Source organism: Pollachius pollachius (assembly GCF_949987615.1).
Source record: "Pollachius pollachius genome assembly, chromosome: 8".
In the NCBI taxonomy this organism is placed as follows: Eukaryota; Metazoa; Chordata; class Actinopteri; order Gadiformes; family Gadidae; genus Pollachius; species Pollachius pollachius.
In genome coordinates, this window is record NC_136941.1 from 204,396 (window position 1) to 228,925 (window position 24,530).

The following is a 24,530-nucleotide window of genomic DNA, read 5'->3' on the forward strand; positions in this document are numbered from 1 at the left end:
TAGGTAATGTTGACACCTAGTATCGTTTATAATTATTCGTTCATACTAGCAATGTCTTCGATAGCTGTATGGGGGTCCTTGGTGAACCCGGGGAGGGGGGCTTGTGTTTCTCTGAGTGTGCAACGGCGCCCCTGGTGGTGAGAAACGAACTAACAGCGGGAGCTCGCTGCGTGAATCCCGTCGTTCAGCCTCTGCCGACTGGAGGGATGTGACCCCGGAACAGGACGCCCTCCTAAAACAACACACCATTCAAATAGGATACCGAAGAAAGAAAAGCTGGACCAGGAGGGGTAAGCGACAACGGGGTTGTTTTTTAATAAAAAACGGGGCAGGCAGTAGCAGGGGGTTGGAGCCCCGTGGGGTGGGGTGGGTTGTGTGTTGCTGCTCGGCCGGGCAGCGGTACCTGGAGCCCCGCTTCATTCAGGCTTTTGTCTCGGGCTGCTAGCCTGTTAGCCTAGCTCCGTACCCTGGTTGTACTGGGGAAGCGGAGTGTCGTTTAACACCGATTCTTGGCGTTTTGGAGAGGCTGACGTGGATCTAAATGTAACTTTTGCGTTAGCACCGTTGTCGTTTTCGCACAATGGAGGTTGTTAGCGGGTCGGGGAGCTAGAAGGCGATGAATGATCGATTGGTGGCTAGCTGGAGAAGGGCTGCTACAGGGGGTCGGGTCGGTCTGCTAGAGGGGGTCGGGTCGGTCTGCTAGAGGGGGTCGGGTCGGTCTGCTACAGGGGGTCGGGTCGGTCTGCTAGAGGGGGTCGGGTCGGTCTGCTACAGGGGGTCGGGTTGGTCTGCTACAGGGGGTCGGGTCGGTCTGCTACAGGGGGTCGGGTCGGTCTGCTAGAGGGGGTCGGGTCGGTCTGCTACAGGGGGTCGGGTCGGTCTGCTAGAGGGGGTCGGGTCGGTCTGCTAGAGGGGGTCGGGTCGGGTTGGACTGCTACAGGGGGTCGGTTCGGTCCTCTACAGGGGGTCGGTTCGGTCCTCTACGGGGGGTCGGTTCGGTCCTCTACGGGGGGGCGGTTCGGTCCTCTACGGGGGTCGGTCGGTCCGCTACAGGGGGTCGGTTCGGTCCTCTACGGGGGGTCGGTTCGGTCCTCTACGGGGGTCGGTCGGTCCTCTAACGGGGGTCGGTCGGTCTGCTATGGTGGAAATGTCCTGCTTCACCTACTGAATACACTTGGTGAATTTGTCGTTAGGGTTATTTGTTCCTGATGCCACGGTAGTGTTATTGGCTTAAAATAACTAGTGCTTCCATGTATCGACAACTACACTGAAAACGTTATAAGATGTTATCGTTAGTCTCTGACCGAATCACATTACTTCAGCTTAACTTTTTATAATGATCCTCCTCCGTATGTGTGTTGTTGAATAAAAGCAGGGCATCAAAAACCCAGCAGGGTCTTGATCCTGATCTTGATCCTCATCTCATTTGGATTAGCGACTCTTGGTCCTACTGGGGGAGACGTCTGACCAAATGGTCATTTTGTAAACTGAAGCCAGCCTCCTCCAATGCCCTTTCTCTTTTAACACTGTGAATTGGGTCTTCACATGTTTCTCCCCAAAAATATGCCAGGCATTTTCCCAGTATAGAAGTGAAGTGTGTTTTTAATTAAAACTATGTGTGCTGTTCCGCCTACCACAATCTATTTTTATATCCATCCCCACCCTTGGATTTCTTTTGCCACTGAATGCCATACAATGTCTGCTTTCACCCAACTGTCAGATAGCTGACATGTTCAGCTGTGAAGTTGGCATACTGCCTGTGCCAGGGGCATAAATGAGGTTGGCTTGAGTGATTGGCCATGGGTAACGGCTTATAACCCTCCCCCTCCGCTTCTATCATGGCCACCCCATGCTGCACCACCTCATGCTATTAAAGTCTTGGTGGCACCATGACCATGTCTGGTGTGGCTGGGATCCGTAGTACATGATTCCACCTCCCAGCCAGGCCAGGTGCGCTTCAGTGTGCAGTACCCCCTTCCATCTCATCAATCCCCTTCCTCTGAGTGACAACAATGTCTGCTGTCTCTAAAGCAGCCGAGGAAAGGGCCAGCAAAGGGGAATTCGTATCAGTGCTCCGTATTTACAGCGGTTCCTATGGTGACCGTCCGAAGTTGAGATGCCTTCTCGCATGACTCTTTTTACTCGCACGACTATTTATTTTCATTCCTGACTTGGACACTGTGTCCAGAGCAGCAAGAGGCTGGAATAATACAACGATGCATCTGCTTTCTGAGGAAGGAAGAAAGAAATGCTTTATGTGCGCATAATGCAATCAATTCTGCTATGTTTTTATCTATAATGCAGGAGCCTCTGTCTTCGTCCCTTATGGCACCCATAATAAAAAATAGCATAAAAATATGATCTAAGAGAAAGGTCTAGGCCTAATCATAGCCTCATCCCTAGTAATGTCTTAATACATCACCCCCCCCCCATGCAGATGCCTCTGTTCTCCGCCTTGATGTTGGTGCTTTTGAAATGTTTGAGTCTCTTGTGGTCCCCAGGGACCAGCTTAAGGGAGCCACGTCTGTATCCCCTCCCCTGAGAGGCTGTGGCGTGGGCAGACGCTCGCTGAGATCACAGACCCTGCTCCATCATGGGCTGCCGGTCTGAATGTGTAAATCCATGAAAGCAAATGCATCATAAGTTGTAGCCGCAGACGCCGTGATTACGTTTTATGACATGAATTAGTCCTACACTTCACACTCTTAAGGGTCTCTGTGAAGACGCAAACAGCGCACAAGAGGAACACGGTATTTTAACCACGCAGCAGGAATGCATGCTGTAGTGACTCCACACCAGGCGATCAGCATCTCCCTGCGCTGCTACAGGGTGTGATATAGATTAGTCTATAGGCCAGGGTACAGGAACACATTGATCCAAATACACCCAACTGCATGCAGAAACACACCTTACCCTAGGCTAGGGGTTCATTTGATAGGCATACATACGTCCTTTGTATGCCCTGGCACTTGAAAATAGTATTTAGCATTGAGTCTAGGGCGGTTCGATTATGGGAAAAATCATAATCACGATTATTTTGGTCAATATTGAAACCACGATCATTCAAACGATTATTTTTGAGTTTGAAAACAAGTTGTATTTATTCAGCATGTCTCTCCCAAAAAATACTTTGTAACTAAGAACTTTGAAATTTCGCCTTAAAAAAATACACAAAATGGTAAAAAATAAAATGTTCCAATCTAAAATAATATACAAATATGTATCCAGCTGTTCTGTTCTTCTGCCCTTTCTCTAAAACATTTAATAAAACAAACAAAAAAAAAACAAACTCGATTATGTTAATTCTGTGATCGTTTGACGCTAAAATCAAAATCACGATCGAAATTCGATTAATCGCCCAGCCCTAGTGTAGCGTCTTATCCGAGCTATCTCTTCTGTACACTGGGACTGGGTCAACCCAGCGAGTTTAAGTGCTTGGCACTTGGTTCTATGAACATCCTCTCCGTACCGACAGCGATATATTGTTGTTTCTCTTTCTTCTGACAAATGTACTCATTGTAAGTCGCTTTGGAGAAAAGCATTTGCTAAACACCCTGAATGTAAGCGTAATGTAAAGGCATACCTGCAACTCAACCGCAGTTAAGCCTGCGGAGGTCCGTGGCGTTGGACAGCAGCCTCGTCTGCATTCATGCCTCACGTGTTAACAACACATGACCTACTTACCAGTCTTTATTTTTACAATCCGCTTCAGTGGCATTGTCCCCGTAATACTGCGGCCATTGTTGTGTACAGTGTAGATATGGGGAGGACGGCACAAAGGCAGGCCGCGGCCCCCAGCACGGCCCTAAACGGCCAGCAGGGGCTACAGACACACTCGCATTCAGCCCTGACCTATAGAGAAAGGCAGGGCCATTCACAAGAGAAGTCTGCCCATTACATTGGATAAATACATATATTGTATATATTATATATCGTAAACTAATTAGAATTGAAATTCATGGGATGTACTCATGTCCATCGAGTTCCACTATATTCTAGTATCCCATAGTCAGATGTGTCCCCCTCCTCCTCTCCCCCCCCCCCCCCTCTCTCGTCGTTGGCCGGGTTCACGGGCATGGCAGCTGTGTGCGGTACCGAAACCAGCACCGTACACAGCTGCTACCCCCCAGCACCGGGCCTTCCGCCTTTGGCACACCCAGTTGGCCTAGACACCAGGCATCCAGCCCTCTTCAGTTTCTCACACGTCCACGTGGGTTCACTGAATGGAGGCCACTTCTCCCTTCCTGCACTTTGTCTTCTGGCCTCTGGCCTAGAGGGTCACCCATAGCACCCTAGGCCTAGAGGGTCGCCCATAGCACCCTAGGGGAGACACCGCTGCAAAACAATCAGACGTTGTGCGCTTTAGAAAGGGTAAGAACGGTTTGTGCTAGCTGGGTTAACCCAGTGCGGTGCGCCACCAGGGCACGGCCCCACCGCGGTCTGGCTGACCCCGGTCCACTGAGAGTGGCGATCGCGTTGCATCGTGTGATCCCTGGCAGCCGGCCACCGGGGCCGACTCCAGGGTGTGTCGTGGAAGGGCAGGAGCGGTGGTTGGGCTGAACTAGAGTTACTTAGGACAGCCTAATGTATGGTACTAATTATATAACATAAAAACACCCAGGGCATGAAGTAGAAAAATAACACCAATGATTCACCAATATATTGGCAAGAATATGTAATATCGGTAGCTGGCGTAAAAATGGCCCAAATGTCTCAAGTATTGAGACATTTGGGCCATTTTTACGCCAGCTACAGTAAAACAACAAAGAGACCCCCCATTTTGACACCTCCACCTACGTGTAAAACACTACAGTAAAACGCGTATTGACAGACATTGCATCCTCCCCACAAACTGCCATTGTCAGCAAAACCAGCGGGCCTCGTGCTTGGATTACTGAACGGCGCTGTGTCTGCTGGCGTGGCGTTGCCTCCAGCAGGCCTAGTTAGCGGAACTGGCTTCTGAGGCTTTACAGAACGCCACGGGATCCGACCCAACCCAGCACAACGCTGACACCCGCCAGGGAGTGAGCTGGATGGGGGGGTTCGGGTTGGTGTGTGTGTGTGTGTGTGTGTGTGTGTGCGTGTGGATAAGCCCTAGTTCAGCACCGAGGCAATCCTTTTGATTAGGTCTGGGTATTCGCTGCGTTGGCCTGGCTGGCGGGGGGAGGGCCCCCGGCGGGGGAGCCTATCGCGAGCCCACCTCCAGCAGCTAGACCCCCCCCAGGACCACGCCTCCAGACAGCAGCTCTGTTGTGTCCCCCGGGAACAGGCACACGGCCAACAGCACGCATATCTGAATTAATGACGGCCAGAAGTACGCTGCACGTTGCTCAAGAATAATTAACTTGACATTCAGCGGTTTATTATTCAAAGAAATGCTTCTTGGAAGGGAGAGAATGGGCACTGCCAAATATCTACCCACCCACTGGCGTGTATCAGAGGCTGATCTTGTATTCTCTATCACTGATGTGTTACCTTGTGAACACAGAAGGCAGTCTTGGTGGAACACTCATTTAACAACATAAGTGAGGTATCTACTCAATGTTTTAGTTATAACCCGGTTTTGCTCAAGTGACTCAAAGGGCCCTATTTTCTGAAACGCAAGTGAGAAGCGCCAAACGCAAGTAGCTTTTTGGGCGGTTATATGGCGATGTTGCCATAGGTTTCGGCGTAACGTGCAATACACCAATGAGAGTGCCATCTCCCATCCCCTTTAAGAGCCATGAGCGCATTTGAATCTGAAGAGTTGATATTTTGACAGCGCGTCTGCAGTCTCCAATGAGACAGATGCATGACCACATGAATTTCAAACTTCAAATGGCTCAGTTTATGGCCAAATAATATGGCCTAATTCACACATGGAATAGCGTTTTCTTCCACAACTTCAGAAATACTGAGTCCTCAAATAAATTTTGGCAAAGAAAACTTAACACACATATGATATGCGGTCACTGTGGTTCTATTTAATGATATATGCAATACATTAACAAACATTGTTTCTTACCAGTATTGTATGCATTATCATTATCGACTTGCGTTCCTAATATGCATTTGTCCCCCCGTTAATATACATTGCCATGGACTATATTATGCGTTACGTGTTTAGTTTGCGTGTGTTTAAACAGATGGATGCGTGCGCCCGCATTCATTAATTATTTTACACATACACACAAGCGCGCTCGCATTCATTCATTCTATTTAACACTCACTCGCGGTAAAACAATGTTTTCTCACGATCAAATACTCATCAATCCTAAAAGTTATGGGCTTGTACACGATGTCTGTGTTAAGAAAATGTGTTTGCTGTACGGTGTTTGCAGATGCATTGATTTAAAAGTACAACTTATTAGCGCTGTATCAGCTGTTCTTTCCCAAATAATTTACCAAGAATGTGTGGCTAGGTAGATGAGAGAAGCAAAGTGTATGCACGAGGCGCACAAGCAACATTATGCATGCACCCTTAAAATAGCATCTGAACAACGCGCCACTGACTTTAAACCAGGTATTTCTTGATTTGTGGCGGAATTGTTTTCTGAAACTGCAAGATAGCACCAGGGAACGTTTGCGCCAGAACACGCCTCGTCCTTTCGCCGAACGGCCGCTAATTTAGCGACGCGTTCCTGTGGAGGGAGAAGAACGCTCTGCGCCAGTTGCAAACTAGCAACGACACATGCGTCGGTGTAGAAAGTCAATTGCGCCGGATGCATCCTGGGGCCCAGAGACTCGTAATGTCCCAGCTGGTAGGTGCCAGGGTGGAGGATCCAGGCCTGTGAGGTGTTCTTTGGTGTTTGTTTGTGTGTGTGGCCTGGCCTACCACATTATCTCCTCAAATGCTCTTGAAAACGTAACTTTCTGAAACATTATTTGAATATTCAGATTCAGAAGATGATAAGATGTACTTACAATTAGTGATAGAACAGGCCAAATGTAATTTCTGCTATTCCTTTTTGACCAATTAATTGTTAATTGAGAACAAATAACTAATAGTTAATAAATAAATAGTTGCTATATCATTTTCCATTCATTACTTTCCTACATCATAAATCCCCATTGTTCCTTTATCTTTTAAATAGTAAGTCGATCGCAAGCCGATCTCTATCCTCACATGATGAGATGGAGATATTGTGGATGTGCTGTTGGATCAATTAGATGTACTTTATGTGTGTGAGTCCTAGCAGCACGGTGACATAAATAAAGGATCTGGCTAGCTCCTGGTTGGAGGGAAAGGTTGGCATGGCAACCAGTAAAGTACCCTATCAGAGCTAATGCCGCTGTTTAAATCGCACCATGAGTCCAACAGATACCCCAGGATATGGATCATGACCGTGTGTATAAACAAACGTTCGCCAGCGATGACAACCGTGTGCCAGTGTAGCGCTGCGTTGAATGTCCCAAATTAATCCACCAGGCTTCTGTGCGATAGCCTGATTTATCCAAATAGCAAAGCTATTGCAGCCCATCCCAAACCGTTTGACGGCGGTGCAGGCTAAATATGGAGCCCTTTCTCAACTACAAAAGCTCAGGTGATCCAGGGCTACTTTTAGAAAGTGTATTTCTGGAGGAGACGCTCAGGTACAGCTTTCTACTGCCGGCTCGTGGTTCTCTTCTCCTGCAGCGTCAGCTCGCTCCGTCAGAACATCGTTAACCTCACACTGCTCCGAGAATACAGGAAGGCTGAATCTGCCCGCAGTCGTCATCGTAGCACAATGTTCCGGTGCCTGTGTGGAGTATTTTATAGATTGAATCATTGATCCTGTATTTGAGTGGGGGGGGTGAGAGGAAAGGAAGGCAGCCATCCTGAGCCCGCTGGATGGCTGCCTTCCGGGCTCGCCCTCCTTGGGGGAGTCTCTGGGCTCAAGCCCTCTGATGTCGGGAGTGGAGAGAGATGTGATCAAACACCTCACCGCCGGGGCAAAGAGAGGCTGCTCCTGCTAACCCCTCTCCTCTCTGCCTCCACCTCCGCCTCCACCTTCACCTCCACCTCCCGTCCTCTGACGGTGCTCAGAGACGCTGCCCCTGACCCACGCCGGGCCCCTTCATCCCGTCCCTCTCTGTGTCTCTGAGTCGGTGCTCTCTGTCAGGGTTGGGCGGTGATTCAGCGGACCGGCCACCCCCCTCTCCTGCTCCTCCGGTCCGCCCCTTTAAAGCGCAGTATGGTCCTCCACGAGTGTCATCCATACTCCTCTAATCCCCCCATCGATGGAGTCTGGTGTGTCTTAAGAGTCGACTGGTGCACTGGCTCGCCAACCCATGCTGCTGGTGTTTGCAATGACTGGCCAAGAGCTGCAGCTAGCCGTAGCAACTAGCTCCTCATTTATAAGTACAGCCCCACATCAAACAGCCTCAACGTGCATTACTGGTCCTTTTGTATGGATAGGGGGCCAGGAGGGATTACCCCAGCTAGCTGCCCCGAGGCCCCATGGGCATTACCGATCATTCTAACCAGGAGGGGGGGTGGAATCTAGATGTGCATACTAATATTGTTCCCTCCATATCGTATAGGACATGCATGTGGCATGTAGCATCATCTTGGGGAAAATCGAGTTATTTTTGGCTTTCAGTTGAATTGTACTCTCGATGTCGAGGTCTTTCACGCCACGAAACTGTGTGAAATCCGGACGTCAGCGTGGCATCGGTCCGCCTGTCCGTGGCTGGCATGTCAGCAACCGCCGCAGCGCAGTCGCCTTCACTCGGCTCTTGTCGTCTTCCTCCTGCGCGGCCACGCCCATATATGGCCCTTCCTGAAGCCCGGTCCTTACTGGCTGGGAGGGGGTTGAGGGCGGGCCGGGCTCTGAGGAGAGACGTGCTGTATTAACGGAGGCCCTCCTCGCTGCATGGCGGCGCCAGATGAAGCCCCGGTGACTCACCGCCGGCAGCCGTTCAGTTCTAACGAAGCGCCAGCAGCAGTGTGCGTCCTTGAGGCTCCCTGGTGCCTCCGTGCTGGACCTGCTGCTGTCCAGCACGGAGGCACCAGGGCCTGATGAGATGGAGGATATCTGCACATTTCTGACGCAGTGACAGCATGAGGCCCGTCCTCACTGCTCTAGTCCTGCCATAGGCTTATCGTATCCTCACTGCCTTATCTTATGGATTCTGAACCCTAACAGCCCAAAACACTCTGCCGCATTGATCAAGCTTGATTGAGTGTGTTAACACGCTTATTGTGTGTTGTACGTCCTGGAACTTGAAAATAGAATGTAGCTATCTGTAGCGTCTTATCCTAGCTATCTTTGTAGTATACAGGGAATGGGTTAACCTAGCGATTGTCACTTGGTTCTATGAACATCCTTTCTGTACCGACAGAGATATTGTTGTTTCTCTTTGAGTCGCTGTGGATAAAAGCGTCTGCTTGGTGCCCATAATGTGAATGTAATGTAAAGGTTAACGTGTGCTCGTGTTTGTGTCCGCAGAGCTACAGGAGCAGGGGTCATGAACCGGGAGGAGATCCCGGGGAAGTCTCCTGAAGAGATGTACATCCAACAGAAAGTGCGGGTTCTGCTCATGCTCAAGAAGATGGGATCCAATGTACGTATACTTCCGATGCTCGTTCCCTGTGTGGTGTCTACCGTTCCAGCTCTGTTCTCTGACCAGAGGCTGAATGTATAGTAGTGCTCCTCCATGTGTTACCATGGTCGTTAAGATGTGCGTCCTCACTTTATAACTCAGTATTGGTGGATAGTTTTTGTGTTCCCCCTCGCAAAGGGATTGTTTCCTGTGATTATCTTGTTACAGATTCATTCATCAGTATACACCAAGAGTAGGTTGTGCTGGCAATGCATTTAGTGTTCTAATGTGTGGTCATTATTCAGAAGGGGGGTAAACCCACGGCCTCTAGAAAGCAGTAGCTCCAGTTGGCTGACCCGACTGACTCGACTAGAGATCGGTTTGCGTTGAATCCTCGGCGGAGGTGACTGATGGTTTCTGGCTGTTAGTCAGTTTCCCAGCCCCACGTGTTCCAGAGAAACTGACTCAGACAAACTTGCCCATCAACATGACTGGTTTACGTTTGATGATGTCAGAGGGTTTGTCGTCCCATTGTCTGTGTTTCGTAATACGGTTGTTTTTTCTCTTTATGCTTCCTTAATGATGGCCAAGCCATTCATGAGCTAATACCACCTAATACATTTATTTTTATATGGCAGAAAACGATGGTGTACTGTAAACTATTACAGTATTTCTCCACAGTGTTTCACCAATTATAAATATCAAAATTAAACAATGTGTCTATCTTTTGCCAAAAAAACTATTGCATTGGGGGCCACAAACATACATTCTAATAATAGATGGAACAGATCTAATAATGAAAGAACAGCATGGCTGCGTGCAGTGGCGCAGGTCATCCAGTGGTGGCGCTGTGCAGCTGCTGAAGAGGAAACACTGGTTCAGGACGTTTCTGTCTGGCCCAGCAGGGGATGAGTCACACAGGCACCAGGGTCAAGATCCAACCTGAATGTGTCCATTGGCCTGGGTCATTATGAGACAGAGTAAACACCACCAAGGGCTGAGCAAGCAGAGAGCACACCTTGTAGCCATTGCTCACCACACAATAGAGTTCTCCCCATTTGCATGTCAAGGGACTCTGGTAAACTGGTGCCCGTAAGGGGAGAGTGCAGATGAGAAGGAACCTGGAGCAGGCTGTTGGAACCACTCATCTGAGACTCATCCTACAAGATCAATTGTTAGTGCTCGGCACGTGGTTCTATGAACAACCTGACTCTACCATCAGTGATATATTGTTGTTTCTCTTTCTTCTGACAAATGTACTTATTATAAGTCGTTTTGGATAAAAGCGTCTGCTGAATGCCCAAAAATTAAGATCACTTTGGTCAAAAAAAGAGATCAGACTCACCCTAACTAATCATAGGAAAAGTCGTTATCAAAATAAAACTGCCTCAGCTAGTTAAACTGGAATGAAGCCACTTTCATAAAGTGGTTCACAAGTAGCCCTGCAAATCTGAGGTCTTGATAAAAAACAATCCAAAAGCAAAACTTAAATCCTACTAGGTCAATTTAATGAGAGCAAATGTCCAACCACTTGTGTGAGCGCCTGTAGCCCCCCATCATTTGGATGCGTGGCTCGGGGGTCATGTGTTGGACGTCCTCATCTCTAACACACCTTCTGTGTTCCTCCCAGCTCACGCCCAGTGAAGAGGCGTTCCTCCGGAACTATGCAGGCGTGGTCCACAGCCAGATGAGCCAACTACCTCAGCACAACATCGACCAGGGTAAGAGGACCCCACAAGACCCTCGTCTATACCTCCCAATACCGGGATCCACGAGGCCTTATCGCCACGCTCTGTTTGGCAGCTTTAATACCACACTAGACTGTTCGGCGGCTATTCCTTACTCTGCTGTGTTAGTCTTTTGTATTTAACACTGCATCCATACTATTTTCATAACTTGCATTCAAACACAACTCAGAACTCCTGGGTTCGTTGTTTGGCAGTGCAGATGAGAACACAAGTACAACACAGAAAAATATATAGCAAACCTTTTTCTAGCGTGACTGGAACAAAGTCACATGGCTTTGCCTTACTGTTACCAGGTGTGACTGGTCATGTATCACACGGTGTGACTGGTCATGTATGAAGAGGTGTGACTGTGAACAGGAATGACCAGGTGTGACTGTGAAAAGGTGTTACGAAAGTAAATAAGGGAAGCAGTCACGCAATGTATTCACATGGATGGGTCTTGTTTGTGAACTGCAGTGCAGTCATTGGACGCTAGAGTGTGCTGTTCTCTTTATACATTTATTAATGTGTAGCCGGGTCAGACTTCCACCACAAGAGGGCGCTAGATTTAAAAAGACCGTGATCCTCAGCAAGTACCCGAGGAAGCAGCCGAAAATGATTCAAAGGACGTGAGCTACTTCCTCTCCTTTTATCAGCTGCCTTCCAGGCCTAATCCAAAGCACGCTCTTATTTTGAAGCCTCTGCGGTCTCTGCGACCCACCTGGGACTCAGGTAGAAGCAATCTTTTATTAGTACCCATCCCCAGCGGGTAAACAGCTGGTCCGACCAGGTGCCTTTGATTCTGGAGGTGAATCATGTGTGTCCCACTCCAGGAGAAAGGCTTCTGTTTAACCTTATTGTCCCCCGTCTGTTAGCTTAACCGTGCCCCCGAATGAGGGGAGGGGATTAGGTGGATGGTAATACGAGGCGGTAGGTGGCAAAGTAAATAAATCCACAGAAGGGCATCTTCTGCAATAGACATGTCCCCGGCAGTGTTCATCTGCAGTGGGTGATGCCACCTTGAACAGGGCGGGCTGAGGGGTCCCTTTGAAGCACCGCAGGGTGCACGGCCAACGGGACACGGGGAGGAGACATGTTCTAGCATCGCTGTGGCCTGAACCCCTCGTCTGTATCTCCCTGTTGACCGCGGCCTGTTTTAAAGCAGTCTTATGTAAAAGACCCATCGTGGCTACGTTTCCTCTGTCGCCCCTCTCCAGTCCCATCCCTTCTGCAGCGTGTGCCCCCCCCCCCCCTAAACGAGGAGCAGAAATAGAACCGCCCCCCGGGGTCGATACGGCGCCCGCTGTGGAAAGAGCGGCATTAATAATGGAGGGGGCTCAGAAGGTGTAGAGGAGGACCCTTCAGAGATCACAGGACGCGCTAAGTGGCGTTTGGTCACGCGCCCCCCCCCCTACAGTTCAGGGGGCCATCCTGAAGGAGGGGGGGCGAAGGTGTTGGTCTACCTCATGAGGTAGTGGACCTGCTGGGGGAGGCATGGGTACCCTCCCCGCGGAGTGTTGCCAGGAAGGCCGTCAAAGCGTCTGGAATACCCAGATGGGCGGTCTGCTGAGGCCGTAGGCAAACGTACCGAAACGGATCGGTAGGATTAAAGAGTGTGTGTGTGTGAGTGACTGAGGCCTTGTGTGTGTTTGTGGCCATGTGTGTCTGTATGTGCGTGTGTGTGGTGGTGTTTGTGTGTGTGTATGTGTGTGTGTGTGTGTGTGTGTGTCTATGTGTGGCGGTGTACCATAAATAATTATTCCATTTGTCGCCCAAATTGAATTAATCCTTTCTGAGCGGTGGCCGGCTGCAGACTGGTAGAGATAGGCGGGGTCTGGCCCCAGGAAGAGCCAAGAATACCCCAGGATTGAATTAAGTGTGGTCCGTTGCTGTAGATAAATATATATGAGGAGAATGAGGACTGATTCGATTGGGGTAATAGTATTTAGAGATGTATGCATATGATGTGTGTACTCTGTTCTCTCTCCTCGCCCCCCCCCCCCCCCCTCGGTGCCTTCAGATGAGGGAAAATCATTCAATCCGCTGCCCCCCCGTTTGAGTCTCCACCCCCCCCCCCCCCCCCTTTGAGTGGGCATGGTGGGGTCTGATGGATCACTGGGAAGAGAGCAGCATCCCAATCACTGCCTTAGCACGCTTCCCCTCGGCTAAAGCTGTCTGAGCTGTGGGCAACGTGAGACCTTTGCCAAATCACACTCGACAGTACGTGTAAATATTCTCCCAAATCTATTTAAACCCCCAAAGGTAATCACTGTTTATGTAAGCAGTGGATAAGTGTTATTTGAAGATGCCATTTTCTCTCTCTTCGGGTACTCCTCTCACCCACTTGCTTTCTTCTCTCTCTCTCTCTCTCGCTCTTGTTCTCTCGTGCTCTCTCTCTTTCGTGCCGTCGCTCCCCCTTGTGCTCGCTCTCTCACCTTGTCACCAAAGTTCTTTGGTCACTCAAAAGGTGCAGCAAACATCCAAAGGTCTGAGAACATGCTGATTCAGGGGAACACACCCTCTCTGTCTCTGTCTCTCTCTCTCTCTTCCCCCCCGTTTGTTGTGTGAAGGTCCTCCCCCAGCATTGACACATTGTGACTCGTCAGGCTCATCGATTGCAGAGTGCTTGTGGGGGGTGGGGGGGGTGTAGGAGCAGACGCCGTTCGATGCCGGTCGCTCACCATATCTACACGGAGCTGAACCAAGGCCTCACGGTGGAGGGCCTCACGGTGGAGGGCCTCACGGTGGAGGGCCTCACGGTGGAGGGCCTCACGGTGGAGGGCCTCACGGTGGAGGGCCTCACGGTGGACGGCCTCACGGTGGAGGGCCTCACGGTGGAGAGCCTCACGGTGGAGGGCCTCACGGTGGACGGCCTCACGGTGGAGAGCCTCACGGTGGAGGGCCTCACGGTGGACGGCCTCACGGTGGAGGGCCTCACGGTGGAGAGCCTCACGGTGGAGGGCCTCACGGTGGAGGGCCTCACCGCGGAGGGCCTCACCGCGGAGGGCCTCACCGCGGAGGGCCTCTGTCAGGTCTGAGCGGGCCCCGCAAGGCAGGAAGGAGGGGCTCGTTGTGGGCTCAGGACGCGGGTGACGGCATTTATACGGCGGCCATTTTAGGTATGAGTTATTTCGCAGCGAGTCGCTCGACCTGTCGTCGTAAGCAGGAGGCTGAGCTCTTCATGTTGCGGCCAACACGTGCACATTGCTCCCTTCCCCTCATCAGTAGATGAGGGGAACAGTACCCGACCCCCTCATCAGTAGATGAGGGGATCAGTAACCGACCCCCTCATCAGTAGATGAGGGGATCAGTACCCCGACAGGGTTCTGATCCAGTATCCTGTCTGGTTCATCCAGAATAAATGAGTCAAACTCATCGGCTGCCGTTCATATTCTCTCTAAAGTCTACAAGGTCAGTGATTAGCATTTTGCACGGGTTTAATTGACTGATTAGCATACATGTAAATGCTGATTTCACGCGATGCTGCTTTAATCAGGCCAACGAGGCTGTGGAGGATCAGTGGGTTGTTTGCACTCTTGTTGTCTGGGAGCGTCCTGATGAAACCGGGTCCCACTGGCGGAGAGGGAAGGGGGAACTGGGAGCTGTGGGTGAGAGAACAAATCAAGGCTAACACTCTTTTTAGGGCTGGACTAAATGTACCCTGGGTACGGGGTGTCCTTCAGGGCTGCTATGACGGCCTCAGTATGGCAGTACAGTACACACCTATCAGATGTTACTGTGGCCACACCAGCTCCACACCCGCAGGGCGTTTGTACGTCGTTCGGAGCACCGGCCGCTCGGAGGCTGGGTGTGCCAGCACAGACAGACACCAGGAGGAGGGATGGAGGGAGGGAGACCAAGGAGGAGACCCGTTGCCGTAGTAACCACCTACATTCGGGCGGGGGCGGGTGGGCTCCCTGTAGGGACTCTGTGCCGCGGCGATGCACCGTGCCTGTAGAGGAGGTAGGGCCTCATTACCCATGAGCCCCTGGGGCACCCTGGCACGGTAATTAACCCAGCCAGGGTGTGATACCGCACCCCCCCCCCCCATGGCCCTCCTCTCCTGCTTGGCCAGATCAATACAGCGATGGTGTTCCCTTTGTTCACCGTTCAGCCGCAGACAGACCGGCCTGTGAGCCCAAGCCTCATCGTCTTTATAGAGGGCGTGGGGACGAACGTTCTGACGCTACAGCAGAGCTACGACCTGACACCTTTCACTAAGTGAATTCTGGTGGCTGGTCGGCGTGCTGCTGACAGAGGCGGGGGGGCGCTGCGTTTGGTATTCAACTCCATGTGTTGATCTGCTGGGCTGACCTCAGATGCTTCAGCTCTGATTAATACTTCTACATTTACACCACGTCCCAGCCCCGGCCTCTTACCTTCCTGGTGGAGGGTGTGTGTGTGTGTGTGTGTGTGTGTGGGGGTGGGGGTGGGGGTGGGGTGTGTGTGTGAGATACACAGACCCGGGGGCCCCCACAGATGACAGGGTGAACCGGATCCCCAGAGTACAGCAGGTCAGAGGTCACGGTGTAGGGGTCAGGGGATGCAGACCGCCGTACCGCCGGTGTTGTGGATCCTCTCCGTCCTCCCGGTTCTTGTCGTGTGTTCGTACCTCAACCGGGTCAGTCAGCTGGGTCTGTGTCGTGGTGACCCCCCCCCCCGAGCTCAGCCTGTGGGGAGCGTCACTGAGGAGGGGGGGGGTTTGGACCTGGAGGCCCTCTGCCCCGCGGACCGCGGTGCTCAGCGTGCCACTGATGCAGTCGTATTTTCTCCCGTTGCTAGGCAACACGGCTGACATTTCTTAAATTTTTTTAAATGGGCGCTTGCTTTTGTGTGTGTGTGTGTATCTGTCTGCGTGTGTGTCTGTGTGCATGTGTGTCTGTCTGCGTGTGTGTCCGTCTCCACATATATCGGGGTCGTACGCTGCAACACAGATACAAGGCTCTGTGAGGACTAAATGATGAATATTAGTATAGCCTATGAACGGATATTACTACGATGGGTTACGGTTGTTCTTCTAGATCAGCCGCGACCACGGGGTGAAGCTCATTCCACTGGTAACTGGACAGGACTGCTGTCTGCCATTGTGCTCACCTATCTCCTGAACGCTCATTTGGATTCTAAACCTCTGATGTGACTGTGGGCTCAGTGCCGTCACGTCTCTCCTTCCTCCAGAGTCGTGGTGTTGACCCCTCGGTGCGTGTCGGCCACTCGGTGACCCCCCATCCTATGGTACCACGGCCTGATGGCCCTCACCCCCCCAGTCTAGACCCGTTGGACCAGGCTGATCTTTTCTCTTGGCTGTGTACAGAAAAGATGAGACTAGCCCCTGTCCTGAAGCTGTGTGGCCGTCAGGAGGTGTTATAGTTATAGTATAGTGGGGGCCTTAGGGGACCACAAGACCCCTCGTTAGACTCCCCTCGTTATCCTCTCGTTAGACGCACTGAATGGACCCAGGCTGGACCGGAGAGCGCTACTCTCTGACGAGGACGGCTCCAGCCGTCTCTACTGACGAACGCCAGCGGAAAGCAGTCTCAGGCCCACTTTCATCTTTTTTGCCACAATAATTCCATCTAACAAGCCGTCTAGTGCTGACTGGAGCAGAGGCTTTTTATAGCCCAGGAACAAGGAAGGCATCTTCACACGCTCTGGCCCCTCTGAAACGCGGCCGCTGCTGTCTGAAGTGGAGACGGGGCCTTTGTTATCATGCTGCTCTACCACCGTGACCGTCGTTACAAAGGGACACGGGAATACATTTCCTGGCAGCCTTCAAGTGTTGTCCTTCCATAATTGTCCCAACCCCCCATTGGATGAGGGTACTAGGGAATTCTCCGACTGCCTGGCCTGATGATGCCAAGCAGTTGAGCTGGTTACAGTGTAGCCGTCTCTCTTTTGGGAACAGTTGCAGGATGATGTGCTTGGATTGCGTCCCTGTCAAGCCAAGGAGCAGGAACTTCTAGAAGGGTTGAGGGGGTCAGTGGGAGAGGGGGGGGACAGCAGAGCTCTGTTTTACTGCTTCCTAATTGGGAGACCGCAGAGTGCTTCTCCCTGCTGTCCTTCATGAATCAAAGTTGTCAGCGACCAAACCGAGGAAGATCCACATAGAAGCGGAGCCGGTGATCAGAGCGCATCGCCTCCGGTCTGTTTGACTCCAGCGCTGATGGATCAAGGATCACCGCTTTGACCTCATTAACATTCTAGATGCAGAGAGCGGCCACGCTTTAGATGTATCGGTGCTACGGAACCCGAGGAAACGGTACTTTGTGGAGCCAATAATTCACCTTATCATCAACAACCTCCCTCCCCCAAACCCTAAATGAGATTGTCCGATAAATAATCGTTTTGGATGAGGTCCTCTTGGCCGGCTGCTGATCAAACGCTACAAGGCTGCGGCCTGACCCATTTTCGGAACAGGGCAGGTAGCCCAGGTAGCTGACCTCTGACCTCTGCTGCAATGACTTAGCGTCGTCATTCCAGGGTGGGCCTTTTAAAACCTCTCAGCAACTTCCCCCGCCATTCATGGTGTAATGTCTGAGTAATGTAGGCTTAAGGTGTGTGTGTGTGTGTGTGTGTTTCCCTCTGCGTGTCCAGACAGAGTACACACGGGTGTGGCTGACCACGCCCCAGAGCAGTGGTCACCGATGAAACATTTCCTGTTCTTCATAGAGCAAAGTAGTTTGGATTCATTAAGGGTTTTTTAATTAGTGTTAATAATGGAGCAGGCTCTGGGCAAACTTTCAACAGCGCAAGATTCAAGAGTTGTCTTGGTTTGCCAGGAAAGACCGAACGCACGACAGCCCCTCTGAGAGTAGACCAGCAGGCTGCCAGCCTGACCTCCGCCCACACACAACGGGGGGTCCATCCACCCTGGGACCGCCACACCACCGCTCGGCCGCGCTGATGGGAGCGGTGACTCATATGTGTACCCCCCCCTCACACCATCACCCACTCCTCGGCGAGGACACTAACTCAATAATAACTTTTCCCTCCTCTTTCTGAACCAACTCCCCCTCTGGTTCCCGGAGTCCCGTCGGAGAGGAGTTCTGCGTCTCCGTGCAGTCGCCGTGTTCCCACGCTCGTATCTCTGTTCCTGTTTTTAACTGAGTGGCCTTCTCTGGCATTGATGCGTTGTGGGGGGAGACAGCACCCATGGGTGGCCTGTGTCTAACCTGCCCCCCCCTCCTCCAGGTGCAGAGGACGTGGTGATGGCGTTCTCCCGCTCTGAGGCCGAAGACCGGCGGCAGTGACCCTGGGCTCCAACCCCTCGACTCCAACACCTCCTCCTCCACCACCACCCTGCTCAGACTCAGGAGAGAGAAGAGGCATGGTGGGAGACGACGACTCCCCCTCCCCCTCCCCCAAGAGGTGGTTGCTCCTCTTCCCCAAAGCCTCTTCCTTCACCCTGCTCCTCCTCTTTACATGGGCCGCGGGGTGTGTTAGCCTGTTAGCATGCTAGCCCGCTGGGTGCGTTAGCGTGCTAGCCTGTGGTGTTCGTTAGCGTGCTAGCCCGCGGGGTGCGTTAGCCTGTTAGCGTGCTAGCCTGCGTTAGCGTGCTAGCCCGCTCCGCTAGCTGGGTTTATAGGGGGCGTGGTGGTGGATCCAAACATGTCATTGGAGCGAATGAATATGAAAACGTTTTAGAAGTTGTTGCTTTTTTGCCTTTTTATTTCATTAATATATATATTGCATATTTTGGTCTTGCTGATCATATTTTAAATTCTGTGACCTGTGCTCTGGTCATCGGAGGAGTCGGCCATTCATCGTTTACCTCGGTCACCATTGACGACCGTACAGGACGTTGTTTTATTTACGTTCTGTTCCCTTTGAGTGTGGACTGGTCGTATGACTGCTCTCATCTCTCCCCATCAGCCCAGCGGTCCTTCTGCTGTTTCAGTTTTAGTTTTGGTTTCCATCCTCCCGTTGGTGCCTGCTGGGCTTTATCTCAAAGGAAAGCATCTACATCATTATTATTGATTTAAAAAGATAACACTATCCTCCTTACTTCACCTAAAGGTTTACACACAGGTGTACACATCCTATACCTGAGCAAACACATTGTTGGAGTTCTTGTGAAAAGTTTTTGTTTTTTGTTTTTATTGTACAGACTTTAGGGAAAATACAGTAAGCATTGATGGTGCCAAGTGTACTTTATGGTGTTCTGTTAGTACTCTGTAAGATAAGGTTACAGCAGCCTGAGTGACTGGCTGTATTTCTAATTTATTACTTATGTAATCACTCCCCCATTCCTGGACAGCAGCACGGACGAAACACAAGCAGACTAGTCTGAGTTTAGAGTTCAATATACTCCCCTTTACAACAGTAACCACGCACTAAAACCTCCACCCTGAGGTCAGCATCACCTCAGTTTGAAACGGTTATTGCTTCCTGGTATATGCTCACATCGTGGTCCTTCACATGACCTACCAGGGATATCGTCCTATATCGGCAGCAGATTCTTTAGTACCCGGTGTGGTGCTGTCCCCAAAGTGGTGTGGTTCTAGTGTGTGTCTCTCTAGTCGTGGGTGGCTCCTAGAGTTCCACCAACATGATTCGGGAAACAGTTGGCTTAGCTGACTGAGCAGCTAGAACCGCTAGCTAACCTAAGAGGAGCCTCTAGCGTCTCTGGCTGCGGTCTGCGTCCGCTGTGGAACCAGTATAGTAACCAGTATATCTGACCAGTGTATTCGAGGTGACGCAGAGCTGTTCTGGCGTTTTGTTTCACTGCAACAACTTTGTAAGGGAAAGATACAGTATTTTTATGACGTGCTCCATGCTAATGTCCTCGCTCAAATCAAAAACCTGTTTGCTTTGTAATAATCGATCGCCTGGTTTCAGTGGTTTTCTTTGGATTTATGAATGATTTGTTTCTCCTAGTGACATGCTCGATATTTAAATGTGTTTTTTAAGTATACTTTGTTAACATGTATAACTTAAATAATTGTAACTTAATGTTTTGAAGCCAAGCATGTCCGCCGTCTGGTTTTACGACCGAAGTCTTTTACGAAGCGGATCGTAAACACTGCGCCACAACGACCATCGCTTGTACCTTCTCGACGTTAGCGGTCGCTGTTAGCTCTTTCTAAAACTTTTACGTAACAAACGATCATTTTGTATGGATACGCGTTATCCATTTTTAACCCTCGGCAATAACTTAAACTCCAACTTTTAATATTTGAATGTCCTCTAAATCATTGCGATGTACCGCGTGACCAACCGACCGGTCAGGCTGCCCGCTCGCGACAAAGAAATTTGTCTTTTTATGTTTACCTCTGTTTTAGTATTTTTTTTATTTGCCTATGCATATTACTTTATCTTTCAAGTTAAATGTGTCTTACTGTTCTATCAGGGCTGTCCCCAGCCTCTCTTCGTATGTGTGCGAGTGCGATTGTGGGAGTGTGTGTGTGTGGCTGTGTGCGTGCTTATATCCTAGGTTTTCAGCATGCTGGTTTTACTAGAATCGTGTATCTTTTTACTGTGATGGCTTGAAATGCCTAGATGTTTCCATGCATTCTTCAATGTTGCCTCTGTGTTTTCTTTATTCTCTGTTGCCATTCATTTGTTGGTTCTGTAAGGCTGCTGATGTTGTCTTGAGTTAATGCTTCCAAATCCTATACCACCTGAACCATTAAAACATTTAAACAGTGAGATGGGTTGTTTGTCTCTTTACCACCAATTCTGGAAGTTTCCGTGGTAATGCCAAAATATTGACCAAAGATCGGAATATATATATATGCGTATGTTTATCCCTATAAACTTTTAAAATAGCTCTGTCGCATCATGAAGCAAGTAAGGCTGGTAGAAAGCCATGAATGCGCTGAGAAAAAAATCCCACACAGACGGCTCACAGAGGAGAGGTAAAGCTGCTATCAGCAATTAGTGCCTGCCCTACTTTTATTGTGTGTGTTCAGGTTGAGTTTCATTGTTGTCATAGCAATGGCAAGGCCTCACACAAATACATGGCATATACGAAGCATAATCCTCAGCGTGCTTCTCAATACACAATTGGTTAGAATCAGGGACACACACACACAAACACACACACGTGTCTCCATCACTAGAACCAGAACCTAAACCAGACCAAAAACACGGTTCACATAATCAATACAGACCCAAGGCCTTGAACCCAGCTTAGACACTCACTACAGACCCAAGGCCTTGAACCCAGCTTAGACACTCACTACAGACCCAAGGCCTTGAACCCAGCTTAGACACTCACTACAGACCCAAGGCCTTGAACCCATCTTAGACACTCACTACAGAACCAAGGCCTTGAACCCAGCTTAGACACTCACTACAGACCCAAGGCCTTGAACCCATCTTAGACACTCACTACAGACCCAAGGCCTTGAACCCAGCTTAGACACTCACTACAGACCCAAGACCTTGAACCCAGCTTAGACACTCAGTACAGACCCAAGGCCTTGAACCCATCTTAGACACTCAGTACAGACCGGTCCAGAGAGCTGAGCTCTCAGACCCTGAGTCTCCTTCGTGGCCCACATCACATGCGGCACTAAAATGAACAGAGAACATTAAACTGCCGCCGTTCCCGAGGACCTCCGGCGACCGGCGCTGGACTGAGACAGATGTTCTGCGCTGCGATGATGGAGCCATCACGTCTGGAATGGGGTGCCGTGTTTTTCTTGGTGCTAATGACGACCATCTGCTCTGGATTCCCAGGCACTCTTCCTCCTTTAGTACCGGCGCTGAAGAGGGGACCTGGCCCAGGGAAGAACACACCAGCTGTTGGCGGGTTTTAAATGTTCCTGATTGTACTGCTGGCACTGGACCGCCTGTGTATCACCGGAACGCTGTCCGCTGTGTTTTGTTCAAATCCCTTCTATGGGAGTGCAGTTCTCTGCAGGAATGTGAGGCACATTGGGGGGCACAGGATAATATAAGGTGTATATTATAATAGAATATAGGTCATATTCATGCAGCTTGTGTATCTTGTGTTCTGTCCACAGTAGCACGCTCCATTGAATCAAAAACAACCTCAGTGGTTTACAGCGACAGAGGTGGAAGCCATCTTGTTTCCATCCCCAATACAAATGGCCGTAGAAACAGTAAGAGATCCCAGTACGCTATCAGTATGTTGTGTTTATCTGCTGTGACCCAGGACAGACGAGCAGTGCTAGCGTGTCACGTTGTGGACTGAACTCCAGCGCCTCACGTCTGGGGTCCATACTGGGAGGGTCTGGCTGCTGTCTACTTGCAGCCCTTATCAAGATGTCTCCTCACTCCGTCCGGTTCCATGTGTCATGTATCCCAACGTCAAGTGAGCAGTAAGCGAGGTGCCATCTGTGGGTCCCCGTCCTCCTATAACGTTATTTACTAAAGTCCTTGTTTATGTCACAGTGAGTCTGCCTCTCTCCTGTGACCTTTCTTATTTCTGTTCGACCTCTGTGTAAGAAACAATCATTTGCGGAACTAGTGCATGAATCGGCAGCAAGGATGACACTACATTTGAAAGACAAAATGGCGTCCGGGAAAAAGATTGCGTGTTCCAAAAGCAACCAGATTCCTGTCGGCGCCTCCGGTGGAATCAGTCAGATCTGGAATCAGTCACAGCGCCGGGCTGCGAATGCTTGGTCCATATTTAATGCCCTGAGACAGTTGAGGTCTTCAGAGAACTTGTTTCCTCTCCGTTGACGGGAGAGGCTCCCGGTCTGTCTCCCTACACCCCCACGTCTCCGTCCCTCTCCGCCCGGGGGGCAGACACCCCCCATGCTGCCGCTATTGAGGCGGAACTCTCCACCGGTGCACACACTCTGACAAGCTCCGTCGAGTCTAACGGAAGAAGAATCATGAACTCGAGGCGGAGTGTATGAGTGAAGGGTGACTAAGGGTGGAGAGAGAGAGAGAGAGAGAGAGAGAGAGAGGGTGACACAGGGAGAGAGGGAGAAGGCTGTGAGAGGATGAAAGAGTGCAGGAGGTTCAGAGAGCGAGGGTGAGACAGTGAGAGAGATAAGCCTCACTTCCCCCCCTCCACCCCATCCAATGAGTCAGCTTTACCAAACCAGGCTGGGAGGACGATGCCAGGGAGGAGGGAGGAGGGAGGGCGAGAGGGAGGAGGAGAGAGAGGAAGAGGCAGAGGGAGGAGGAGAGAGAGGAAGAGGCAGAGGGAGGAAGAGGCAGAGGGAGGAGGAGAGAGAGACGCGCTTGCTTGCTGTGGGAATGATGCAGCAAGGAACAATAACTCACAATCACACATGCTGTGCGTGTGTGTGTGTGTGTGATAGTGTGGTGGTTGTGCGGTATACTTGTGTGTGTGTGTGTGTGATGTTTGTGTGTGTGTGTGTGTGATGTTTGTGTGTGTGTGTGTGGTGGTGGTGCTCTGTGTGTGTGTGTGTGTCTGTGTGTGTGCGTGGTGGTGGAGCGGTGTGTGTGTGTGTGTCTGTGTGTGCGTGTCTTCCCAGATACACACTGTACAACACCCTGGCCCACCCTAGAGCTCATGACTAATGAATGAGATGGAGCCACTGCTGGCTGACTCCCCCCCCCTCCCCCCCCTCTCCCCCTCCCTCCCTCCCCCCCCCCCCCCCCCCCGCTGAGGGATTTCAGTTCCTTTCATGCGGTAGACCTCCGTATCTCCTCTCAACCCCAGCTCCTCTCATGTGCAGATCCCTCAGACGTGACTTTTATCACTCCCTCCCATGTGATGCCTGTTTTTATTTTGAGGTTGAATTTAGTTTAAGTCAAGTTTAAGTTTTTGGTTGAATATTCTTTTTTCGGTTGGGTTTCAGACGGCCTGAGAAGGGTTTTCTTTCCCTGTATATATACATTGGGGTGTCCTTCAATCTGTCCATCGCTTGGCCCTACAGAGGACTCAGACGAGCTTGTAGAAAGCTTGCACAATACATCACTTACTGTGACTATCTCACCCCACGGTTCATCAAACGACTTGCCAGCCCTGAAACTGCCACATTACAAAAGCAGTTCCACAGAGAGGGACCTCGTGTGAGTACCCTGAGCGACCTGCCGTCGACCGTAGTTCAGCATTACAGCTAACCTCAACAGGGTGCTGGACAACCCCATACCGCCCCCCGTTTAAACCCTCAGCCTCTACATGTTAGGGCTACATGTGTTTAACCTCACATCTCCAGAAGCTACTGCTACGGCCGTACGAAAACGTAGAAAAAGGTGTGACAGGTATTTCATCCTTCTCAAGACGGTGTCTTCCAGAGCCCTGCTGCTAGTGCACCTGCCCCCCCTAGTGTCTGGGGGTTCATCTGCCCTGGGGGGTTCATCTGCCCCGGGGGCTCGTGTCTGTTGGTTCTCAGGTCTCATGGACCACCT

At 50.7% G+C, this 24,530-nt stretch overlaps 1 protein-coding gene across 1 annotated transcript; it reads left to right on the forward strand.

The window, feature by feature from the left end:
• The first annotated feature begins 127 nt into the window (after positions 1–127).
• On the forward strand, positions 128–20,857 carry ctnnbip1 (catenin, beta interacting protein 1). Its single transcript, XM_079740763.1, has 4 exons — positions 128–290; positions 9,411–9,525; positions 11,135–11,225; positions 18,420–20,857. The coding sequence occupies exons 2-4, from the start codon at positions 9,430–9,432 to the stop codon at positions 18,476–18,478; spliced, it is 246 nt and encodes an 81-aa protein (XP_079596889.1). The 5' UTR covers positions 128–290; positions 9,411–9,429; the 3' UTR covers positions 18,479–20,857.
• The last annotated feature ends 3,673 nt before the right edge of the window (positions 20,858–24,530 follow it).